This window comes from Cheilinus undulatus, linkage group 5 (genome assembly GCF_018320785.1).
Source record: "Cheilinus undulatus linkage group 5, ASM1832078v1, whole genome shotgun sequence".
NCBI lineage: Eukaryota > Metazoa > Chordata > Actinopteri > Labriformes > Labridae > Cheilinus > Cheilinus undulatus.
This window is the reverse complement of record NC_054869.1, coordinates 35597329-35623769: the sequence shown is the minus strand read 5'-3', so window position 1 is coordinate 35623769 and position 26441 is coordinate 35597329. Positions and strand designations below refer to the sequence as shown.

Genomic DNA, 26441 nt, shown 5'->3' with positions numbered 1-26441 from the left:
TTTTAGCTAGCTTGTGGGCTTAAATTTTGATTGTCATGTGATTGACACACTCAGAAAAAGAGAGCTTTTTAGGGTTTGCCCCCAATGGTAGCTTTTAGGAATTGATAAAGAGCCCCCACCTCACCACATCAGAACCATAATTGTTAGATGATGGATGCAGTGAGACTACCCTTAATATTCACTTGAAATCTGCACTTCTGACACACTACCCTACAAAATGAGCATGGAATTCTTGTGAACTCAATATCTAAAGAAGGCTTTGTCCGATTTTCTTCAAACTTTAAACACATGTCTACTCTGACTCAAGGATGAATTGGTTCGAGTTTGGAGGTCAAAGTCAAGGTCGATGGGCCTCATGGTCCATCCTTTCTTATAACATTTCTGTAAATCACATCACCACTTCTTTTTGACCCATCACTTTAAATTGACCATCCAGAAATTGAAAACTTCACAGTGCCAAATAACCACCAGGTGTTTATTTTAGTTCTAATTACATTCGTGGTTTCACATTGCTCAAATTATCACACTGTTTTTCTTTGAAAATTACACTTGTGCACAATGCCACGTGCATCTTAATAGATCCACCTTATATGTCATCAATCTGTTGTCATCCATCATAAAGTCTGCAGCTGGTGGAGCTACATTTAATTCTGGTGGCTGTCAATACAATGCTTTGATTGTTATCTGAGAGAAAACAAATTAGTTTGCTCTACCTCTGCACTTTGCTCCTCCCTCCCTCTCTCTCTCTCTCCATCTCCTCATCCTCCCTCTCACTCAGACAGCTTTATCAGTCCCGTCTCTCTGCCTGCTCTCTCTTCATCTGTCTTGACACAAGTGTCTCAGTGCTGGGCTGTTTTTTTGTTTCTTCCTCACCAGAATGAGTTTGCCTGTGAACTCAGATTATCTTTCTTTGGAGAGGATAGCTCGCTACCGCCACGCCTGCTCCAACGGCTCACCGTACGCCACCAACAAACCCATCGACATCAAACCTCGGGGCAGGAGAGGGTATGAACACTCACATGGACTGAAGCTGTGTGTGTGGTTTGTCGGTGATGAGACTTTTTATGAGTTTTTTTGTGTTGAACTAAGGATACTTCTCTGTGTGTTATATTTGCATATTTGGGGCAGTACCCAACCACTTTATCTTTGTCAGCCACCTGTTGTGTTACTCTTCCTGTAAAGTTGTGTAAGGATTTAAAAAAAGGTCAAGTTTAGTTGAGAATGGAAGCTGACATATCATGTAAGTGTGTAGATATGTGTGTGTGTTCTTATCAGGATATTATTTTATGAACAGCCCCATCTGGACCACACAAAACTGAAACTGAATGTTGTTTAAGTGGCTGTTGCTTGGTTTTGTTTTTTGACCCTTGCTGAAGCTGCAGCCTGCCTGTTTATTCTGATAAACCTCCAGTGTGAGTCTGAAGTGTACGAAGAGCTGTGTGTTTGTGCCTCTGTGTTTGCCACATAAAGCAGCTTTCATGCTCATGCAAAGACAAAGGTAATTGATGAAAAGGCAATCATCATCTCCAGCATCAAGTTGTTCAGGAGGACAGGTGCGTTGACTAACCAAAGCAGAGTGTAAGCTAATCATCAGAGCACTCTGTGTCCATTAACGTTCATACAAAGCCTCGTTTGGCCCATTTTCATTCTGCTTTTCTCTTTTTCTCCGACAAACATGCACTCAGTGATCTCAGACTAAACTAAAGATGAACTTCTATGTGATGTACAGCTGTGACCTCATGTATTTTGTGGGTTTGTGGGAGTGTGTGCAGAAAGTTGTGTGTGTTGGTGCCTGTGCAGCAATTGAATATGAGGCAGCTGTAATGGCTGTTGGCGTTTGTGGACACAGATATGGACGGAGCCCTGTCAATACTGTGCACCAGCCATCTGTGCTCACTGGTTAAGTGCTATCAGCATTTACTGAGCCTGTTTATCTGCACCATGTACTGAACACGGCTCAAGGAAAAGCCCTTTTTTTTTGTAAACAAAATCAATAATATTGTCTATTACTGTGGTCACTGAATCCATAGAGCTTGTTTTAATGACAAGAACTGTTGTCAGTTGACCACTAGATGGCAGTGATGTCTCTCTGAGTTGCATAGCACTGCACTGACAAGTTCTGAGATCTTGTACACTCAACTGTTGCCTAGATAGTGATGAAAGTGTTCTAATTTACAGAGGTCTCTATCTTTTTATTAATTTTATAAATCAATCATTTAGCCTTAGTAACAAAAAAATCGCTTTAATATTGAAGTTAAAACATATTTATTCTTACACAATGCCAATTAAATAAAAATATGTAGGTAAAATAAGTAATTGATTAAATATGAACCCCCTTTAAAGTGACTAATCTAATTCAACAGCGGTCCAGCCAATTGGTGCTAGTTGTCTCACAGTTAATCAAATGGGAATCACCTGAGTGCAGTGAATGTGTCTCAAGTGTTTGTAGTATAAAGACACTGGTTAATCAGTATTCCTGGCTACCATTACACCGTAAAGACAAAAGAACGTAAGTCAGTAGAAAGATACTAAAAAATTCCCAAGGCACTGAACATCGCACTGGAGTTCAGGTAAATCCACCATCAAGAAGTGGAAGGAATATGGCACATGTGTAAATCTGCCTGGATCAGGCCGTCCTCACAAACTTAGTGACTGTGCAAGAAGTAAACTAGTGAGAGAGGCTACCAAGATACCTTTAACTACTCTGAGGGAGTTACAAGCCTCAGCAGCTGAGATGGGAGAGACTCTGCATGCAGCAACCGTTGCCTGGGTTTTTCACCAGTCAGCTTTATGGGAGAGTGGCAAGGAGAAAACTACTGTTGAAGAAAACTCAATAAATCTTGACTAGAGCTCACCCACAGGTATGTAGGAGACTCCGTGGTCAAGTGGGAGAAAGTTCTTTGGTTAAATTAGACCAAAATGGTGCTTTTTGGCTATAAGATGAAACACTGCACATCACCACAAACGCACCATCCTGACTGTGAAGCACAGTGGTGGCAGCATCAACTTGAGATGTTTATTGATAGGGGAGAAGTCAAATAAGGAGGGAGTTTACCAGTGAGTGCTCTGTAAATAAACAGACTACTGTGCTGCTTCCTGTCCAATGAGGGTCAGCCAAACAAGCGAAACAAGTCACAAAGAGGAGTACGAAATCTGTCTTCAATGATAAAGCAAAGACCACTGTGATATCATCCAATTCAAGACTGAAGCATGTAAAGAGTTTCTCCATGGTCTAAAACTGCTAAAATTGTTGCCTGGACTATTTTTCACTGTTGAGAAGGACTTACTCCTGTAAGAAAACCAGGCTGAGGCCAGATCTGGATCCAACAAGATACCCAGGTAACACATTCCATGTTTACATCATCTAATGTGGTCAAGACAGCTTTAATGGGCTTATTATTCTGTCAACAGAAAATCATATATATTTAGTTTTTAGGGGGTTCAGCATTAGTTTGAGATGAACACAAGCTTGTGGGAAAATCAGTCGTAGCTGTGAGAGGGCTTGACTATTGGAGGATAAAACTTCATCATCTGCACAACGATGGATTTTACCATTCCTGGTTTGCCCTGCAATGTCATATACAGTATATAGAGAGAGTAAAAAAGAAGTGGCTCTTGGATGGAACCCTGGGGTACTCCCGTGCTTAATTCTATAGAGGGTGACTTCATATTTTCTACAACTATTGCTTGCTTTCTGTTAGATGAATTGTTGTGGAACCAGTTGAACAAATAAAATCAGTCTACAACAAGATGGACTATTCCTGGTTCAGATCTCATGGACAGGCATTTCTGTGTGGAGTGTGCATACATGGATTATCTCCAGGTGCTCCAGCTTCCTCCCACAGTTCAAAGACATTCTTGTCAGGCTGACTGATGATGCTGATTTTCCTGTAGGTGTGAGTATAGCTGCTTGTTTGTCTCTTTATCAGCCCTGTGATTGATGGGCAATCAGTCGTTTTTTTTATGAATCAATGATCTTGTTATTTATACATTTCATTCATTTTTTAAAAGTTTTTTTTTTTTTATGATTTCTGTCAAATCAAAAACCAGCCATGATAGCAAAGGTAATATTCATTCATTTAAATTGTCTCTCTTATATTTTTTCTTTTTCAAATGGAAAGTGTGACATTTAATAAGAACACTGTAGACTCTGATTCAGTAATGAGTATAACATCTAATACAACAGTTCTCAAAGTGAGAGGTGGGAATCCCCAGGAGGGCACCAGAGGACTTCCCACAGAAAACAAGTGGTCTCCCTAGCGTACTTCTGCCATGTGTGAGGTAAAACAAATAGATTCTTAGTAACTGCAAAGCAAGAAGACAGATTATCAATTGAGCAAGGAAAATAAGTAGTACTACTATGACTATTCAAAGTTTGGACTTCCTGTGATGCTCCTGATGATGCTCCGTGGCTGCAGTGTGTAATTTGAAAAGAGATTCAAAAAATAGCATAAGACCAAGTTTGGTGATCAAGCTATGTGAGTAACAGGAAGATAAAGGGTGCACAATACATTATGCTCTTTTAGGGGAGGCTCACTCTTCTAGTTTATCAAAAATGTTATCCTCACAAATACGTTATGTTTGTTTTTTTATTATTATTTTTCTGTTTTTATGCCTCTTTTCTCCAAGTTTCTGCTACTCCCTCATTTTGAATAACAGTGCCAGCCCTTATAACTTCATTATTTTGATTGTGTATTATTCCTTTGCCTCCTGAAGAGGGCAGCAGTGTAGCCTAAAAGTAAATACTTATATGTGTTGGTGTGTTTATTGGATGAATGCATGCCTCCGCATATAGGAAGAGGGAAGACAAGTCATTATTGAGTGACTAAATGCTGGACTCTGACTCATAGAAATGTCATGAGGTGTGTTTCATTTTAAAATACTGCAGGCTTAAATGTTGAACCCAGTACAGTAAAGGGGTTAAAAGCCAATTAGTCACTGCTCTTGTTTTTTTGTTTTCATTTTGGGATTTATGTGGCTTTTGGGATTACCCACTTCTCATTCTTCTTTCCTTGGTCACATGAAAGGTGTAGACTGTGGAAACAGGATTATTTTAGCAAGCTACAAACTACATTATTTTGTCATGCTGAGGCAATGGTGCATATTGAGATCAGTGAAACTGCCTTCAAATGGACCACAGACTGTGACATTTTTAGCCGAGCAGCATTGAATGTTAAAATCAGTTGCATTGTCCAAGAGATGTTAGTTGGAATGAAAACCTCCAATAGTGCCTATTTTTAGTTCGATTTCATGTATTGTCTGACATAAAAGGTAAAACTGATGCACATACAAAGGAATCCCTTTTAAATCAATACAGTGTTACACAGCTGATGTACTCTGTATTAGCAGTGCAGGGCCTGGTTACTGCCATCTGTGTAAAAGCATATGTTGAAGATTAAATTCTTTGGTATAGTTTTCGAGGAAGAGCTGCATGTTTTACTAGAGAGCGTATGTCTGCACATGTGTCGTCTGTGCACATTTTGCTTTAAGTGGGTGTATTTGCATGTGCGTGTTTAGATAATTAGCATATGACATCAGCGTCTATCCTACCTCAGATCTGCCTCCATTCTTCCATAACATAAAGGCAGATCTACGTAATTGACTCTGGAGTATCCGCTGCCATGGAGTGATTGTAGCGTAATCACTCCATGGGTCCAATAAGCATTCTTTTCTTCTTGAACAAAAGGGAAGCAGTGTCCACTGACAGTTGTCACATTGTAATTACTTACGTCTGCAGCCAGCTGTGCTATACTGACATGGAAATATACTCACTGCTTACTGGATAAGAGAGCTGGAATAACCTGTGCACCAGTGTCTGTCATTTTCTAGTTCCATGTGGCGTGTGTTTTCTGTCTTTGTTGCTCTTGGATTGAAGTTTTTTCTCCATGGAGACACAGTTGGGACGCAGCTGTGTTTTGTCCTACTTTTACTCTGTGTTTGGTGATGGAGTGCTGCAACAGAGAGAAATGCATTAAAAAAACTTTTGTTTTTAAAGTTGTGATGCTTCGTTACTTTTTGATAACTTGTCTTTTTGAAAAAAGCATTCATTATTTCAGCAAATAACAGTATACAAAAGTGAGAGAATACAGATATGGTGGCAGTGTCTCAGTACCAAAACGCTGCCAATGTGTGTCTTTTAGGCAGTCTCTGTAACTTTTGTTCCCATTATTGATAACTGAGAAAAAGAATGATATTTACATTGGTGCCTAGGACTTCTCTTTGCCTCCATGGTATCGAAGCAGGTATCGGTATAATTTATAGAGGTGCCATAATGAAGATTTAAAGATTCTGGTGTTGTTACAGCCCTAGTTTATAGTACAAGTGAAGTAAATTTGACAGAGGTAATGCTTGAAAACTGGCAGTAATTGCACAACAAAGAAATCATTTACATGCCTGTCCTTGCTTTTATACATGGTTTGGGTAATTTGGGGACCCCAGGAAGAGTCCATTATGAGCCCCTTCCCCATTTAGCTAAAGGCACTAATTGTAAGTGATCAAATAATTTTGAAGCATCTTTTTCTGCTAACAAAGCCAACACGTCTCTAGGTAATTTGAGAAAACATTAAATATATGCTTACTGTTGGTGGGATATCTGTTCTTCTGCCACAAATCTTTTTTTTTTTTTTTTTTTTTTTTTACCTATCTCATAATGCATACCATTTTATTATACAGTTATCCACTAATCCAGTGTTTCATTATGTCTTTAGCAGTTTCTCCCACACATTCACTACCTGGGTGGGCCAGCTAGGTATACTTACAGCCACCTAGGTGTACCTACAGCCACACGGCTATACTTACAGTCACCCAAGTATACTAACAGTCACCCGGGAATACATAATGCCACACTGCTATACTAACCCAGGTATACTAACAGCCACCTAGGAATACTTACAGCCACCCAAGTATACTAACAGCCACCCAGGTATACTTACAGCCACCTAGGAATACTTAAAGCCACAAAGATATACTTACAGTCTCCCAAGTATACTAACAGCCACCCAGGTATACTTACAGCCACCTAGGAATACTAACAGGCACACAGATATACTCACAGTCTCCCAAGTATACTAACAGACACCCAGGTATATTTACAGCCACCCAGGTATACTTACAGCCACCTAGGAATACTTACAGCCACACAGGTGTACCAACAGCCACCCAGGTATAATTACAGCCACCCAAGTATACTAACAGCCACCCAGGTATACTAACAGCCACCCAGGTATACTTACAGCCACCTAGGATACTTACAGCCACCTAGGAATACTTACTGCCACATAGATATACTTACAGTCTCCCAGGTATACTAACAGCCACCCAGGTATACTAACAGCCACCTAGGAATACTAACGGCCACACAGATATACTTACAGTCTCCCAAGTATACTAACAGTCACCCAGGTATACTTAAAGCCACCCAGGTATACTTACAGCCACCTAGGAATAATTACAGCCACACAGGTGTACCTACAGCCACCCAAGTATACTAACAGCCACACAGGTGTACCTACAGCCACCCAAGTATACTAACAGCCACCCAGGTATACTAACAGCCACCTAGGAATACTTACAGCGACACAGATATAGTTACAGTCACCCAAGTATACTAACAGCCACACAGCTATACTAACAGCCACCTAGGTATACTTACAGTTATCCAGGAATACTTGCAGCCACACAGCTATCTATACAGTCACCCAGGATAATTACAGCCACACTGCTATACTTAAAGTCACCCAGGTACACTTACAGCCACCTAGGAATACTAACAGCCACCCAAGTATACTAACAGCCACCCAGGTATACTAACAGCCACCTAGGAATACTTACAGCCACCCAAGTATACTAACAGCCACCCAGGAAAACTTACAGCCACCTAGGTGTACCTACACCCATCCAGGTATACTAACAGCCACCTAGGAATACTTACAGCCACACAGCTATACTTACAGTCACCCAGGTATACTTACAGCCACCCAAGAATACTTACAGCCACACAGCTATACTTACTGCCACCCAGGTATACTAACAGCCACCTAGGAATACTAACGGCCACACAGATATACTTACAGTCACCCAGTAATACGTACATCAGCCGAGGTATACTTACAGCCACACAGCTATACTTACAGTCACCCAGGTATACTTACAACCTCCCAGGTATACTCAGAGCTAACCAGATTATTTTATACCGGCTCCAGTTTTAGGCTGTTTGCTTTAATAACCACCTTGAAAATAAGTTGATTATACTTTGATGTACTTTGTTTCCCTTTGGAGCACGAGGCCCCAGGCAGCCACCTATAGATGTGAAATTCATTATGTGAATGCCAGGCTGAAGTGGTGCATGCACATTAATGTGTATTTATGCATTCCACCAAATTTGTCTTTCTTTGTTTTTTCACTTCATAAATCAAGAATATGATTCCTGCATTTCTCTGTCACTCTGTTTGATAAGCATTGAACCTAAACGTAGTGTACACAGAGGTGGAGCTGCTCTCCTGATTCCACTCACACTGGAGCAATCTACATGCCAGACAGCTGACAAACCTGTCTGCCAGGTAGAATACTAATGTTAGCTCCTTGAGTATCACAGCAGAAAATGTCATCTGAGCTTCTCACTCCTTCACTGGCCTGCTTCTGAGATGATAACACACGGAGTGTTTAGTTTTATAGCCAGTGATGCATGGCTGATAGATACGCTGGAAAATAAAGTTATAAAACCCCAAATAATTCTTTCTGTCTCAGTTTTATGAGAGGTAAAATATTCTGGTAAGGTGGAATGTAATATGGGTCTGTGAAAGGAGTGCTAAAATAGATTCACAAAACTCATAACTGCATGCTGCAGGCCACTTGGGAAATTATCCTGAAAAGAGCATGAGTAGCTGGGATCTCTTCTCTGTTTTTAGAGCTGTTCTTCTGAGTGGAAGACAAATGTAGTACATGAAAAGGCCTTAAAAGGGTGTCACATTTTATAGCTTGAGAGGCTTTTTCAGAGGTTTAACATGAAAGAATTGTATTCTTTCTAGGTTTCCCCTTTTGGTGTGCATTAATTGAACCATGTCTTGTTTTACCTTATAACTGAGAGAAGTAAATATTTGCAGTTAATTTAGCAACAAGGTATTATTTGTTTCAGGTATTTTGAAAACCGTTGCTATAGAAAATGATGGTTTTAAGCTTTCGGAAATTAAAACACCTTTTCATGATATGTTAAATACTCAAAATGTCTTCAACAAATCTTCTAAAGCACATTTATTTTAATTTTCTAAATGCTCCTTGTCTCAGTAGAAGTTCAGCAGTATTGGTTAAGGTTACATTAAAAGTAACTTGCTGCTCTACCAGATTACTTCAATTTAAAGCAACTTATGTTATTGCATTACACACTGAGAAAGCTGAAACTCTTTTGTAAGTGTTTACGCAGGTCAGTTATATTGTTAGCACACTGCCTTCTATACATCTTTCAGTGTCAATAATAAATTAATCTTATTTTATTTAGTGCTAATTCATAAGAAATATTTTCTCAAGATGCTCTAGAGGCCCAACATATATTCCCAACAAGCAACAATCACAAAGTTACAGTGGCAGAAAAAACTTCCAGTCGTATTAAATAACAGACATGATAACTGTTGTAGCTCTTTAATATGCTCACAATCTGAAAATTAACTGAGCATAGACATACAGTATTAGAAATAATACAACATGGACTCCTAAACTTACATTTTATTATGATGTTTCTGTCCCTTTTGTCCCAAAATTCATCATAATGTGGATAATTTCACAAAGTGAAAACTCTCCTCTCTGACATCTCACTGGTGGATTTAGCTGGCTGTGCATGCACATAACAAGGTTTATGGTGCGGAGCACACTGTGCTGGTGCTTCTGAGATCTTTTGTGACAAAAGGTAGAGGGAAATGCTGACCTTTTTTTTCAGATAATTAATCACTTTCATGAAAAAGTAACTTTTTAACAGATTACTTGAATTATTTGACATCACTCATTACAAAAACAGTTGTTAACTCTATCTCTGCATTTGAATAGATGAGTAGTTTATAGTCAACAATCGCCGCCACACAAAGCAGATGGATTTACCAGATTCCATGTCAAACTTCCAGATCCCTCTCACGTGGTTTAGTTGGAATGACTGCAGGCCTGTAAACAATGGTGGCCAATGAGGAGATAAGCATGGATGAAGCTACAGTAGCAGTTTTATCAGAACTGTACAGCATTTCTTTATCACAGGATTTCAAAACTGAAAAGTCAGCACTACGATGTGTCCTTTTATGATTGGGTGTGATTTTGGGTTTTAATTGCTGGGATTAGTAGAACACCACAACAAACGTGTTTTATCATGTGATCTTCAGCATCCAGTGATGCTAAAGAAGATTGCAGCAAGGCTGAGGAAGATCATGTGTTGAAATAATTTTGGATTTTTCTGCTGGCTTAAACTAAGGACAAGTGACTTCCTGTTTAGCTAGAGACCTACTTTTATTGGTTTACAGTGCAGACAGAAGCCTCTCCTCAGTGCAAAACACATGCAAGCCCACTTGGAGTGGCAGAATACCTCTCCTGAAAGCAAAGCTATACTATAGTATGAACTTAACCATGAAAAAACGAACTTGTCATGGATCAAACAGGAAATAAGATCCACAATTCTGCTTTAAATTTGTCCTTGCCCTTATTTTTCTGAAGACACCTGTTCTCTTGAGGTTATTCTGACTGATTGCCTTTAATGTCATCTGACCTCTTAACACATACTAGTAAGGTACGTGTGCTTTGTGAATCATTGATGCAGTTTTAAGTTCAACTGAGTGATGAAATGTTAGAGCACGTAACTGGCTCTCTCTCCTAATCATTGGCATGCCTGAGCTGTAGGTTTTAGGTTACTGTGGCAGCCAAGTGATTGACACTTGAGACGATTGTTAGGATCGCTTGGAGACACAAGTCCCGCCCTTCAAGGAATTACTACTACCAAAACAACCCCTCCTACTCCAGACATACCCAAGCTGCAGCTCAGGGAAACTGAGAAACAGGGAGTGAGGGGAAGAGTCTGTAAGGGGGTCAGTCATAAAAAGGGAGACAGTGGGAGAGAGGTAAGGAGGGAGAAATGAGAACAGTGAGGAGGTAGAGCAGATCTTATTTCAACAAGTCAGGGATAAAAAAAAGGAGAGAAGGGGGGACTTGTAAGAGAGAAGCAGGGTGAGAAGGAGTGACAGAGTGAGCACATGGTTGGATTAGGAAATAGGAAGATCACAGGCTGATCTGGCAAGAAAGATAAGTGCAAGTGAGAGAGAAAAAAGAGAGTGAGAGAGGGAGAGACGAGGAGGGTGAGCAGAATAAAGAACCACCTACTGTCAAACGCTCAGAGCTTGAGGAGGAGCAGCAGCAGTGTGGAATAATCTTGGACAGAGGGTTTTTAATCTGACTGAACTCAAGCTGGATCTGACTACCTGGATCATAAACCAAAAAGAGGGAGGGCTGGTCTGAGCGCTCCGGGTGTTTCAGAAGGATTGTGTATGTGCTTGTGGATGTAATGCGTGTGCATGTGGAAGGAAAAGTCCAACCATGAGTATCATCCTGAAGCCACGGTCGCGCTCCACAAGCTCGCTGAAGAACACAGAGGGAATCTGGTAAATACGACGAGGAACTTTGTTCTGGTGTAAACATTTCTGTGTTAATCCTGCTGTGACAGTGTGTGTTTTTTAGTGTATTGTTTGAAATACCTTTCCTCTGCCTCACCGGTGCAGTACAAAGCCCTTCCATTGTTGTTGTGGTTGTACTTAGTGCATCTTTTAAATGTCATTCCTCTTCTCATGTTAAACTTCTTCATCTCCTTGCTTTGCCACAAAACCTCCTGCAATCCTCTTGATATGTTCCTAAACAAGGCTTGACTTGTTCAGTGGTAGATTAGATTCTCCTTAACTCCAGTACATTTTTATCAGACCAGCTCAGTAACAGCATGACAGTTGCTTTAGTTGTCATGACCCTCAGCATGCTTCAGTCATAACTCACTCTCTATTCAGCTGGGAAAATCAACTAAATACAAGGTTGTGTAACAGCAAAGGCATCATTCATTGAGGTATGTGTGGTGTCACTCCATACTGCACATGGCTTCAGATAAACTCAGGACGCACAATGCAATGCCAGGGGCACAAACAGCCCTGCCCTCCCCCCTCTTGTCTCCTTCCCTCTCCTGTCTTTACTTGTCCTTGCCTGTCAGCTCTCATTCCCAACTAAAGAAACTGCCCCGTAGCTTTCACATTGAGAGCTAATATTCACTGGATTTTGCTTCCATTGTAATAGTTTGAGGCAGAGCTGTAAATGGATCCCCACAATCCTGGAAGACTATGCACTCAGGTTGGGTGGATGGTTGCCCGGCAGCATGTGTCTGATCCCTGTCGGACCTCCCTGCAGGGTTCACAATGTTCTCACATTGTCAGTTTATTAATCTGCTTCCTAGTAGGACATGACGCTCGTGTGAAAGACGTATTAATTATGTCTTTGAGGGCTGGAGCAGATCGCAGATGTGGTTGTGTAGTTTGATAATCACACAAATCTGGTACCAGTGTTAGATCTGACTACAGAATGAAGCCTCCTTTCATGATGAAAGTGGAGAGTCTGGCCTTGTTTGGTTTGTGTGAGCCATCTCCTTGAATGGCTACCAAAAGCAGAGCTCAGCTGGACAAAGCATGCCGCCTCCTCCATCTGTCCTGCCTGCATATCTGCTGTTATTTACAGTTTGATCAAGGCTTCTTTCATTAACTCCCATCACTCGGTTGTCTTTCATGATCATAAAATGATGCTTACAAGATACATTTTGGACTGTATCATCTAGAGGTGTTACCACTGGTGACTGGTGATGTTTTTTTGGGGGATGCTTCCTGGATCAGGATGTTTTATATTGACATTGACTATCTTCTTGCACAAATAATGTAAATTACTGTTAATAGGCTAAGAGAATAAATATAATGAGCAACCCAGTGTTAGCAACCAGTGCAGTGTGCTGCAGCACAGCACTGAGGCCATGTAGATCATCCCAAAACTGTTATTATGTGGTAGCACTGTTCGTCAACAGTAGGTGGCAGTATGACAAGGCAAAATGGTAAAATACAGAAGTGATCGGGCCAGCACTGATCTTTTTTATCATGTACAATTCAAAGAAGACTGGACATTTTATGTTAGGGGTGTTACTGGCTTGTTATGGTAGGTGGTTATGTTTAAAAGTGTAGAGGTGCAGACCTTGACCATACATGTGAGATTTTAAGCAAATCAGATGTTTCATTCAGGGTTACACCAACTTCCTGTGAAACTGGCGAGATACTGAAATGCTAGCCATAAGCAATGAGGTGTTCTTTAATTAAACACAGCTGTGCTGTGGACAGATGTTGAGAACTTCAGTTCAAAATCTGAGCTTGATAGTTTCAACTCATTAAGAGGAAAAAAATAAATGGCCTATTTGTGTCACTTCCTGTTTCCAGTAGGGGGTGCTTTGAAAAGATGTTTGCACGTAAGCATGTTGAATGTCTTATTCTTGTCTTGCTGGAATATTTTGAAGAACACAGAATAACCCATCCAAAATTTACACTAGTTTGAAGTCATTTAGCAACATAAAAAGGCCTTATTTTGAAAGTAAGGTGAAGTAGGTGGACTTCCTTTTTTTGTTTTTTGGTATGGGTCAAACAGGCTTTTTTGTAGGTCTCATGATGTTTTATATGCAGACCAAAAATCATAAAGCTTGGTGAATGGTGTGTGGGCGCACATTTTTTTAAGTGATGTAGGAGGAAAACATCATAACTCAAACACTGGGACCAGATTGTGGCACTGCTCTATGGTGAAAACTGGAGTTTTTGATAACTTGTTTAGAATCAGTAAACATCTCCTGATGTCCATCAGATGAGATCCCTCGTACTAGTCACATTATAATATAATATATATTAGAAATTATATTAGTTTTTGTTTGTCTCAACATTATACCATGTTGAGAGGCTCTGATAAAAGGCCATTCAGGGTCCTTCTTGGACCATTATGTAACAGACATGCACGAAAGAATACATACATATTTATGAGGATTGAAGTATTAAGTCCCCAAATAAGCAATTTCTTTGCCGCAATAACAAAAAAGAAGAAGAATTCCCTCAGTTTCAAAAGGGTCCTCACTCTGAGGTTGGTGGCATCCTAAACAAAGTAATGTTAAGACACTGCTGTAGCAACTGTTGCAGCAAATCAAGGGGGTGTGGCCATGACACCTGTAATTCATTTTACAGTACTGATGTGAAATAAAGAGAATCTGTACAGTGTTTGGGCTGCATAAACGATTTAAGTTATCCTGTGTATTTTATGTAACCATTTGGTTTCTTCGCTACTCTAGGTTTCACTAACATAATTATTGTTAATTATTTAAAGGATAAATTTCTGATCTTTATTGTTCAAGAAAGGTAGCGCTTAGCCCAAGATAGGGCGTGGATAAATCTTCAATTTATAAATATACTTATAGTTTATCTCTAGGCTTCACTATGGCTTGGCCATAATACATTATAGGGGTGGTTATTGATTTTAAAGGCCAATACCAATACTGATTATTAGTAGTTCATGAGACTGGTCAATATGCATGGACAGTTAAAATGAGAAGGTTTTGGTTGAAGGTTTCATTAATTTCAGGCTCTTGAACAAGCCTCTCCTTAAAGGGGATTCTTCACTTCTGAAGAATCTTTTTAGAGGAGAGGGGAAACATCTTCAGGAACCTCACTCAAGTCCAGTTAGGCCCTTGATGAAGATTGGGATAATCGTGACCTGGATGAATGAGAACCTACACAGACTGCTTCGTTCCTAATCACTAAAAATGAATATGACATATAATGTCTAGCCAATCAGATTTTGGGTGGGTGGGACATAAGGGAGACTGCGGAGAGTAAAAACAGGTTGCAACAGAGCCAAACTAGTGGACTTTTGGTACATGATCAGTGAAATGAAATGGTGTCCAAATGCTGAATATCAGCTCTAATGAATGGTCAAACCTTATACATTATACAACACAAGTAAATGACAAATGTCCACAGCTTCTAATATATCCTTTGCCTGTAAATAAGTATGCTTTTACTATGTAGTTAACAACATTAACAGACCACAGAAATGCATCTTGTGTTAATATCACTTGAGCTGTATTGTATAAGCCTCCAGAAGCTGACTCTTACTCTGCATTTTATATGCGCTTTACATTAGAAAAAAATCTTGAATATTTGCGCAATGATTCTGCTGCTTTCTGGTTGGTTTTTAACAATATTTTTTAGTATGAATAATTCATGTTAATCATGTATAGAGAGGGCTGGGGGCTCTCAATCAAAACAACACCAAGAGATGATGAGTAGAGATGCAAACATATGACCTTTGAAGGAGTGTATTGTGAGTTACCCTGTGAGTCTCACCCCTAGCATCACCTTAAATACACCTGATTATGGATGATAATGGAGTGTGCCTTGCATGCAGGGAGAGGTGAGTGTTATCTCCATATGTCTCTCAATTCAAAAAACAAACACACAGTTAAGTACGTGTGCTTGTTTTTCCTAGTTAGTTTCTTATATTGTTTAGCCTTTATCTCCTTCATAAGGGCTGGTGTGCTCATAGCTTTACGTTTATTTGTGTATTTAAGATGTCATCGTAGTCTGGGTGCCCCAGCCTGATCTTACTCAAACAGACCCTACTCCAGCCAGGCTTATAAGTACAGATGTGTGCACAGACTTTAGAGTATGCCGTCAGTGTTCGGGTTGATGATAGTGTAACATGAGGATTTGGAAGAGATCAGGTGTTTGTTTTAAACTGTTAAGTCCACTTGTATTGTAACACCTCTTCCTCTCTCAAAAACCTGGAGTGATATTTGTAGATAAAGCCAGTAGAAGTGGGTGAAGTTTTACTTTAGCACTAGTGTTTGTATCTGGCCTTTGTCATTGCACCATTGGGCATCTCAGACAGGCTGTAAATGTTGAAGGTTATTGAGCCTCTCATACAGCTCGACAACGTGCAAGTTATCTAACGTTTGACCTTTAATAATCTAGACCTGAGATGATACTGAAAATAGATTCATAGTTAAGTGGGCCCTTATGGATATACAGTGCCTTTGAAAAGTATTCACCCCTTGTATGTGTTACTCTTTCACTGATTTTATAAATGAGTCATAATCAATATATATATATATATATATATAAATATATATATATATATATTTTTTTTTAATAAAATAATGAAAAACCTTTTAAATGTCACAATGATTTTTACAAAGTAATGTAAGGTAAAATAAGTGACTGCATAAAAATTCATCCCCTCACATCAGTATTTAGTAGCTGCACCTTTGGCTGCAATCACAGCATTGAGTCTGTGTAGATAGGTCTCAATCAGGCTTGCACATCTGGACACTGCAATTTTACTCCATTCTTCTTTGCGAAACTGCTCAAGCTCTGTCAGGTTACATGAAGATCTAGCGTGAACAGCCCTTTTCAAGTCCAACTATAAATTCTCTTCTGGACTGAGGTCTGAGATTTGACTCGGCCACTCCAGTGTTCACATTGCTGTCTTAAAACCATTTCTGTCTAATCTTCTCCCAAGCCGTACTTCTCTTTCAAACTGAATGAAATTGTCCTCCAGGAGTTTTCTACATTTATCCACATTCAATGTACCCTGTAACTTTACAAGCCTTCCAGGGCCACATGCCAAGAAGCATATCGACATCATGATGCTGCCACCACCATGCTTCCCAGTTGGCCAAACATAGCAGACACCAAACACTGATGGCCTAAAAGTACCATTTTGGTTTCATCAGACCAAAAAACTTTATTTCACTTGACCATAGAGTCTCCCTCATGCCTTTTGGTGAACTCTTTTTAAGATTTATTGAGTTTTCTTCAACAGTGGCTTTCTCTTTGCTTCTCTTCCATAAAGCTTTGACTGGAGAAGAACCTTGGCAACAGCTGTTCTATGCAGAGTAGCTGAGATGGGAGAGACTTTAAAGGGGGTGAATATTTATGAAATCACTTGTTTTACATAACAGACTATTGTTGAACTAAAATGACTGTCGAAATCTCTTTTCACTTTGTCATTAAAGGGTTTTTTTTTGTAATTTTTGAGTCACAAAAGCCAAATTATATTGACTGTGGTTGATGTATAAAATCAATGAAAGGGCCAAACATCCAAGGGGGTAAATTCTTTTTATAGGCACTGTAGAAGCTGCTTTGCTCCGAACTGTCTGACCTGAAAAGACGCTGCATTGCCATGGTGACCTCTTTCTATGTCTTACATGACTGAGTTTTCTGAAAGGATCAGCGACGGCAGACACTAAAGTATCATTACGACTTAAGGGAAGGGTCCTCTTTTCTTTTTTGACATGGCAAGAAAAACCAGTAGCAGAACAGAGAAGAGCAGAAGACAGGGCAAACATCAACACAGACTTTTTCTTAAATGCAAACAAGACTTTCTCTTTTTATTGCAGCACTTGCAGCTGAGCTAAATCTTGCTTATTAATTAAAGCCACTCTGTAATTTGTGTATAAAATGTAAATGGCAAAAAGTCTTTTTAAAAATCCAGCAAAACCCTTTTGTCTGGTGTTAATTGAAATCTGCGCCCATTTGTGTTTACATTGCTCCTTTTCTCAACATCTGTGAACATGTTATTAAGATAAATGTTTGAGATTGTTGCTAGATAGATATGAGTCTTGGTCAGTCAGTTATCAGCTCACACTGCCTGTCGTCACAGCGCAGTTATCTCAGGCTCATGCTTTCTTGAGTGGCCTCTTTGAATTTCCATATAAGTTGAAAAGGACTGCTGAGAATTAGAGGTTTATAAATACCAGCATGTCCCCTCATACAGACAATGTTTTTGTCTGGGATGTTGACGAGTGTCTATCAGTGGGACAACTTTTACTGTCAGGCTTTCAAGGGTCTTTCTAATGTCTCTTTACTTACACCAGGCCTGTTTCTTCCTCTGAAGAGCTCTTCCTTGTTCAGATTTTCTGTAAATAATAATAAATAATATAATAACTTTATTTAGATGGCACTTTTAAAAACAAGGTTTTACAAAGTGCTTTGACACGCAGAAAAGCAATGTAGAAAGACAAAGACAACAAAACAACAAGATAACACTCAAGGGGAGAGAACCTAAATCAGATCAAAACTCAAACTATACGTTCAGCCCAAACAACAATATTATTGAGACATTATTAAAAATAAAAATCCATGGCGCGCCGATGGTCGAGTGGTTGGGGCGCGTGCCGTGTGCACAGGCGACCTGGGTTCGGGTCCGGCCCGTGGCACTGTTTCCTGCATGTCTCTTCCCGCTCTCCTCCCTGTTTCCGACTCTATCCACTGTCCTATCTAGTAAAGGCCAAAAATAAATCTAAATAAATAAAAATAAATAAATAAATAAATAAAAATCCATGGAAGTCATAAGAGCTTTGAAATGTTTCACATGACATCACCTGAGCTGAGACAACCTGAGATGTCATTAAAACAAAGACATCATAAGAACCCACAAGTACCCGGCCAACACAGCAACCCAACCACAGAACCTGAGACCAATGGGACTGAAGTGTTAAAAGGCAAGTACGAGAGGAGCAATTAGAGGTAAAAACATTAAGAGAAGTAAAATTGTAAAGGAAGAATAAGTGTAAAAGAATAAGGCTGAGGAGGAAAAATCCTAAAATGATACAAGCATCTAGAGGGTAAAAGCTAAAACCAGTAAGAACTGCTTGAATTAAAAACTTAAGATCATGGATATAGAAAATCAAAACAGCAAGAGGAGTAAGAGATATTAAAACAGGAATAAGAAGAGTAAAAGGTATTAAACAAGCTAAAAAAAAAAGTAGTAAAGAATTAATAGTAACAATAATAATAACAACAGTAAAACAGCAAAAAAAGCAATAATGTAATAATATAAGTGGAGATCGTCTGTTAAAGCCTTTTAGAAGCCTAGCTGCTGCATTGTGGACCAGTTGGAGGCGGGAAAGAGATTTTTGGGTAATACTGGAGAGAAGTGAGCTGCAGTAATCTAGACGGGAGAAAATGAGTGTGTGAATGACTTTTCCCATGTCTGACTGGGAGAGGATGGGTTTTAATTTGGAGATACTGCATAAGTGAAAGAAGCATGTTGTGTGATTTTATTGATATGAGCTGCAAAGGTGAGCTTGAATCAAACTGAACTCCTAGATTTCTGGCTGTTGATTTGGTATTTGATGAAAATGAACCTGGGCTGTTATTGATTATGTTTGAGGAATTTTGTAAATTGAGGAGAATTATTTCAGATTTGCAGTTGTTTAGTTGTAGAGAGTTCTGGGCCATCCAACAGTTAATATCAAACAGGCAGTCTTTTGCAGCAGCTAGACTTCTCGGGTCCTCTGGTCTCAGCGGCAGGTATATCTGTGTGTTGTCTGCATAGCAGTGAAAGGAGACTTTATGTGTCTGGATTATTTGACCAAGGGGCAGCATATGAATAGAAAATTAAATCCGACCTAAAACTGAACCTTGCGGTACACCACAGGTCAGGGTAGAGGAGGAGTGTTTACCTATGGTGACCGCAAAGGTTCGCTCTAAAAGATAAGAATAAAACCAGCTAAGTGCAGTGTCCCTGATGCCCACCCAGTCTCTAAGATGCTCTATTTAAAGTACTGTGATCAATGGTATCCAATGCTGCACTGAGATCTAAAAGAATTAAAAGTAAAGACATGCTGGTTTTAATATTGATGTGATGATACTGTTTAAGTTTAACTGATGTGTGCTCTTGACCTTTAGAAGCTGAATACATAAAAGTGATACTCTTCCCAGGAACTGACCTCATATGGAAGAATGGTTTTAGGGTTGAACAGAGGAGAAGCACACGAACTGAACAGTGATTAACTCTTGGACTTACAGCATTTCAATCTCTTAAAGAAAGATTGTTATTAGACCCTGTTATCTAACACACTTCTAAACGGTTTCACATAAGGTACCTAACATTGCAACGCAGATAGGTTTGCAAAATTCCTTGTCTGTCCAGTTTCTCTTGGCAAAGTTTCTGCACATCTCCTTATAGACTTCGGCATAAATTTTACCCACTGACAAGTTCATAAACTATGGCAGAGCTAGCCTGTACAGCTCAGGTTAGTACGGGAACTGAGCATGCCTTCTACCTCAGTTTGTGCTGTTGCTCTGAATGGCCCATAATGAATGTGATGGACAGAACATTCGTCCAATCACCTTCTGAGAATTTTTTAAGAGTCCTGCTTTTCCCAAATACTTTGTATAGGAGGTTTCATAGGAGGTAAACCTTTAGAATCCCAAGCCAGGTATTGCTATTTTTGGTCCATGTGTGTTTTACGTTAAATTTCCTGTATAATCTCAACCCTTTCAAGCACAATCAAGTTATAGACTTTTATTTTTTCAGGACAACTTAAACTATCAGAATATGTGGGCTACAAGGATGTCAGATGCATGTATCAAAGTTATATGGCCAGAAATACCAAGTAAAAGGACAAAACTGAAATTGAATCTCATAGAACATTTTGTATTTCCAACTCAGATCAACAATGCCAAAGCCTTTTCACGTCAGGCATTGCCTATCAGGAGAATGAATAAAAAAACTTTCCAACAAACTCACAACAGAAAGTATCACGATTGTTTATTTCACACCAATTCACATTTTGCACACATTTGGTATTCCAGTGTGTAAAATGTGCATGAATTCCTTTATAGGAGCTCAAACATTTTTTTCATTATTTAAGCCAAAGAGGACTATCTATTCTTACCTTTCAAACTAGCAGATAACTTTCTTGCCTCTTTTTTATTTTGGGCTGGTCCTGATTGCTCACTATAGCCAAGAAAACAATAGAAGAAGATACTGGAGCATCATGATGGTAAACGGGCTAACATGAAGTCTTTTTCTTTCTGTGTCAAAATGGACAGATAACAAGGCTGCTAAGTTTTCGTAGACAAAAAATGTAATAAATAGTCATTTTATCGTGGATTAAGCAATGTGGATTTGTAGTATCAAAGCCCTGAAAAACACTGCTCTTTGCACCTGGGTTAAAAATGTTCTGGAAGGGATATAAATGCCAGAATCTAACCTTAGATTGAAAAAATGGTAAGCTTTCGATCAGAATTTACCGAGAGAGATCTTATGTTTCCCGAGAATTTGTGGACAATGCATGGGATCACCGGCGATCCCGCAGTTCTGAGTACAGAACTCTTCTTCAACCTTCACTTTTTACTTTTTGTACTTTTCAGTTCAAACTTTTAACTTAATAATAGTTAATAACATACCATACTATAACCAAAAAATAAAAACATGCACATTTCATCACGCTTTGTAAACTGCATAACACACTTTTAATACAAAAACATAAACACCATGTACATAAAAATGACATATCTTCTTAATCTTAGCATTTCTTTTGGTTTGACCCCTTTGTAAAGCAGACGTGTTGTAACTCTGCAAACCAAAACATCTTGTCAGTCATGTGTTGTACGTCCAAACTCTTCCGTGTCACCTTTTGTCCATATTTTCTTCTCTCATGAGTTGCTGTTTGGCAGTCAGAACATAGTCAAGGTTACCACGTACACGCTCAGGATCACGTACTGACACCCCAATAGCACGCAGAGGAAACACACTCCTCTCAATCCTCATAAATAGAGGCACTTAAATGTACACAAACACCTACACAGACTCACACAAACACACAGCTCTGTCATGTCTCTCCTTGCCCTTCTTCCTCTACCTGCACCCCTCTCTGTCCTCACAGCTTTCTAAAATAAATCGAGTGTCGTCTTCCCTCTCTGCTTCAATGCTCGGCTCTCAACATGAACCAGCTTTTTCCAAACACATCTGTGTCCACATTCTTGATCCATTTGTACCAAATGTTTTGGCATTCTTTTAAACATTGGTTGTTATTTGTGCTTGGTCACACTTTTAAAAGAGGCAGTAACATCTGGCTTTTATTTCATTATGTTGTATATTGTTTGCCGTTTTCTGGCCCTCCATTTGAATTAGTGGTGGTAAAACAGAGACTGGCTGTCCTCACCTCAGCAGATCATTTATCAAAGACACTTGTGTCCTGATCTGTCTTCCATGCGTCTCTTCACAGGCCTGCCGCGTCAACTCCTGTGGTGTTTATAATTGCCTAAGTGTCCTAGGGTATGAAAATGAATGAGTCATTGATCTGTGCAGTTCAGTATGTGTGCGTGTCTTAAATTAAGAGAGAGCAACGGCGTCATGAGGAGTTGCAGGCAAACAGAGAGATTAAAATGAGCCTTGAGGTGTTCACAGGCATGCAACCCAGCAGCATCAGTAAAGTCATAACAGCTCTTGTTTGTCTGAGTGATCTTGAACTGCAGTAAATTACTTACATTTTTAAACCATAGATGCTTTATCACACTGCAGCTAAAAGGTCATCTGTTAACAAACGGTCCCTGTTTTTTCTAAACTCAAGCATGAAACTCTACTCCTGTGAGAAACTCTGTCCCCACAGGCCAACTTTTTATCTCCTCATGTCGCTGTGGGCTGTAGAGGCTGCATCACATAGACAGCATGTCATTCAGTGTGCTGTAATACTACCATTTTATCTGGCTTGTTTCATGTCCAAGTAAACTTTAACTCAGTATTAGATAAATATTGACCTTTGCCATTAGAAAGACCAGCCATCAACCCATTTTCTTTTTTACAAATACAGATATTCATTTGCTGCTCTTGACAAAATGAATTAATCATGTCAGTTTTTATTCACCCATCAAGAGAAATGGGACTTCCATCTTCTCTCTGTAATTTTTGATGATTGTGCACCCCCTGTACAAAGCAGTACCTCCTTTGCTGATTTTGTCTCATACCTGTCCAAGTTGCAGTTGTTGGGAAAAAAACATTCTCAACTCTCACATAACACTGTTTCTGCAGTGTATTTTAGTCAAGTGGTTTCAGGCTTTATTAGTAACAATATAAGTAGATATACAGTGCTTATAGAAAGCATTCACCCCCTTGGACGCTTACCCTTTTTTTTGATTCTACCTTCACAATCTGTATGTTCTACTTCCACAAGCTTTCCAGGGCCACATGCCAAGAAGCATCCCCACATCATGATGCTGCCACCGCTGTGCTTCACTGTTGGGATGGTGTGCTTGGGGTAATGTGCAGTGTTTGGTGTCCGCCAAATAAAGCTTTTTGTCTGAAGGCTAAAATGCACCAATTTGGGCTCATCAGACCAAATAACTTTTCTTCCACTTGACCGTGCAGTCTCCCACATGTATTTTGGTGAACTCCTGTGGAGATTAAATGAGTTTTCTTCAACAGTGGCTTTCTCTTTCCCCTTCTCCCATAAAGCCTTGACTGGTGAAGAATCCGAGCAACAGTTGTTGTGTGCAGTCTCTTCAAACTTGACGCTTGAAACTACCACAGATTAGTCACAGGTGTCTTGTTGGCCTCTCTCAGTAGTCACCTTCACCTTTATTAACCAATGACTGGACCTGCCAGACACAGGTGTCTTTATTCTATAATCACTTAAGACTTATTCATTGCAATTAGGGTTAGGGTTAGGGTTGATCCCCCTTTCACTAACTGTGAGACCAGTAGCACCAGCTAGCATTACATTTTAGTTTTGTGTTTAATTGACATTACTTTGTGGAAATCTGCTTTCACTTTGACATTTAAGAGGTATTATGTATTTTTTCTCAAAAAGCCACAATATATTGACCATGATTGATTTATAAAGTCAGTAAAAGGCTTAAACATCCAAGGGGGTGAATACTTTTTCAAGTGTGAGGAAGAGATGCTGGCTTAAAATGTCACTTGTTGGCAATCCAGCCTCTCTAGTCCAGGCCTCACAAGAGTATAGTAAGACCACCCAATACAAAAATGTCTTAGAGCGCTTTCTACCAGTGTAGTTTTGGTTTTATTTTTCTTGATCTTTGTTAATATCAACTGTTAGTCAATAATGTCCCAGTTTACACCTTCATGGATTTTAATATATCAATTGAAAGTCTGCAATTTGCAGTTTCCGTTCTTATGCAATTTTAATTTATGTATAGAAGTTAATATCCGTCTTTACTGAAGCGTGTCAATTTCTACTCTCTATTCCTCCCAAAAATAACCACTTTGCTGTGGATTAGTCCATAATCAGCTCAGCTGTGGCATTTTTTTGCATATACTGTAAGTAACTCTGGCATGACCTCCCCTTGCCACAGTCCCCTCACCCCTGTGAGTTTAACTCGTGCCTTTTGTTGTTCCTCACAACACCGTCATAGGGGCTTTGAGAAGTTTTACTCATGCTTGTGCATCAGCACCTGCTCCTTTGTGTCAGAACTAAGATAAACAGACACCCCGCTGTGATGTCAAAACTGTTGCAATACCTGAGCATAGTTGTGAAAAACATTTCCGTCATTCCCAAGAAGGCGTGTCTGAGGAGTCCAACTGTATACACACACAGTTAATCACACACATAGTGGGAGGAGTTGTGTGTCAGAGGTTTGGCTGAGATCTATGTCAGCCGTGACGTCAGATCAAGTCTGATAATGAATCGGTCTTCCAAACATATGCTAGGTGTTATGTTTCGCACTTTCACTCCCTCCCTATCTGTTATCTTCAACTCTGTCTTGTTCTCAAACATGATACACACTGTCACACACACTTATCAGACGCAGAACAGCTGTAGAAGGAGTTGAACTGCCTTTCTGATGTGAACGGTCACGTCACTGATGGGGTCTGTGGTTTCACACCTGGGGAGAGACAACAGATGAATCACTTACAGTGTGTGTGTGTGTGGATAATTACTTACATTAGCATGCCTATGATTCAACACTTCAAGGGGTAGCTAGATTCAAGATGAATTCACTGTACTCTTTTTCCTTTTTTCTCATGTTAAATGATGTTTTAATAGCACACTGTCTCGTTCTGTGCTGTTGATGTATGGGAACTTGACCACCAGTAGTTTCAAGGACAGGAAAAGGATCTTTTGAAGTATTTCAATGAAAAAAATACACATTTCAAAACTGTCAGACAACAGAAAATGTTGGCCCCGATCACTCTAACAATCGATATATCAATTCAAAATACTGTCATCTCAAGACACTCTTGAAAAGAGCAGGTCTACACTGTATGCTTTATGATATTCCTTACAGAGGCCTTAAACATTAATCGACCATGAGCACAGCACTCAGCAACATTAGCAAAGTAACAGTGGTAAGGAAAAACTGCCTTTTAACTGGCAGAAACCTTAAGCAGAACCAGACTAATGTTAAACAGCCGTTTGTCACACATGTGCTGAGCTTGGAAAGTGGGATTGAGGGAAACAGCTACTATAAACATTTGCTAGGCGGTGATTAAGTGCTAAAATCATGGATTTATAGAGTTATATAACATTATTATAAAGGTATACATTACAGCTAATTGTGATGATAGCTAGAAAATGTTTCAGTGTCAGTATTTAACTGGCAAATTCAGTTCAATTTATAAAATGTTATTCATCCCGAGGAGAAGGACGGGGCAGCAGCATTACAAAAAACAAAGAGCAGAAGTCTAACAGCAAAGAAACACAATTGCAAATATGAACAAAATATAAAGAAATAAAAATGTTTAGGCAATATATGCAGTAAATGTAGACGACTTTAGTTTCTGATTCAGACTTGAGGATTCATGGGCACAGAAAGAGCACCTAACGTGTTTTTTTATGTTTTTGTTTTTGTTTTTTCAATCAAGTCTAGTGAAGTCATGCTGCCTACTGTAGCTTTAACTGTAGTTAAAGCCTTGTTTATATGTTGTGTAATGGGCATAGATAGGGGTGAAGTTTTTCGGATAAGAAAAGTCAAACCACAGAGAAAAGTTTCAGGACTGAAGTGGCAGAGTACTCAATGTGTGTTTATGTGTGAACGTCAGTGTAAGAGTCAGAGAGTGAGACGGGCACAGCGATCAGGACACCACGTTTGCCCTTCCACAGTCTTCAGGCAGACGTCCAAGCTATCCCGTTCCACAACCAAACCTCACACTCACTATATCTGCCGCTCCTCGCAGAGATCACAGAGATAACACAGCCAGAGCCTTTAATTGTGGTGGGAAATATGCTTGGCATGTCCTGTGTGTCTGTGGCTGTGTCAAACATGTTCACACACACAGTAAAATAGCTGCTTTTTTTCTGATGTGAGAACAATAATGACTTCCTCCTCTTTGATTGGATTGTTCTCAAAAACACAGGCAACCATGAAGAACATCCCACTCTAACAACCTACAAATGAAGGCAGCTAAACACAAATAGAGGTGATAATAACCAGCACCTGCTAGGTCAGTAAATCATTTGTTGTTCAGGACAATTATTTTTTAATGACAAAGCATATTTTACTTCTAGGTTGAGGTAAGGGTGTCAAAGTTTTGAATTCCTGGCATATGTTTGTTTTAACTTTTAATCATAAAGCTTTGTTTATTTAAGCTTCAGTAGTGTTAGTGTTTGTTTAGTTTTT

General features: G+C 39.5%; 1 protein-coding gene across 6 annotated transcripts in view; it reads left to right on the top strand.

Annotated features, from left to right (window-relative positions):
* The window catches only part of pde4d (phosphodiesterase 4D, cAMP-specific), a 386351-nt gene that overhangs the window by 309700 nt on the left and 50210 nt on the right, over nt 1-26441 (top strand). The window contains exon 1 of one of the 6 annotated variants that reach the window (XM_041787612.1): nt 878-1005. The exons of 4 other annotated variants lie outside the window; for them this stretch is intronic. In XM_041787612.1, coding sequence (XP_041643546.1) covers nt 878-1005 — 128 coding nt within the window. Of the gene's footprint in view, nt 1-877; nt 1006-11139; nt 11625-26441 lie in introns of those variants that run through there. One more of the 6 variants, XM_041787614.1, reaches the window with a different exon arrangement.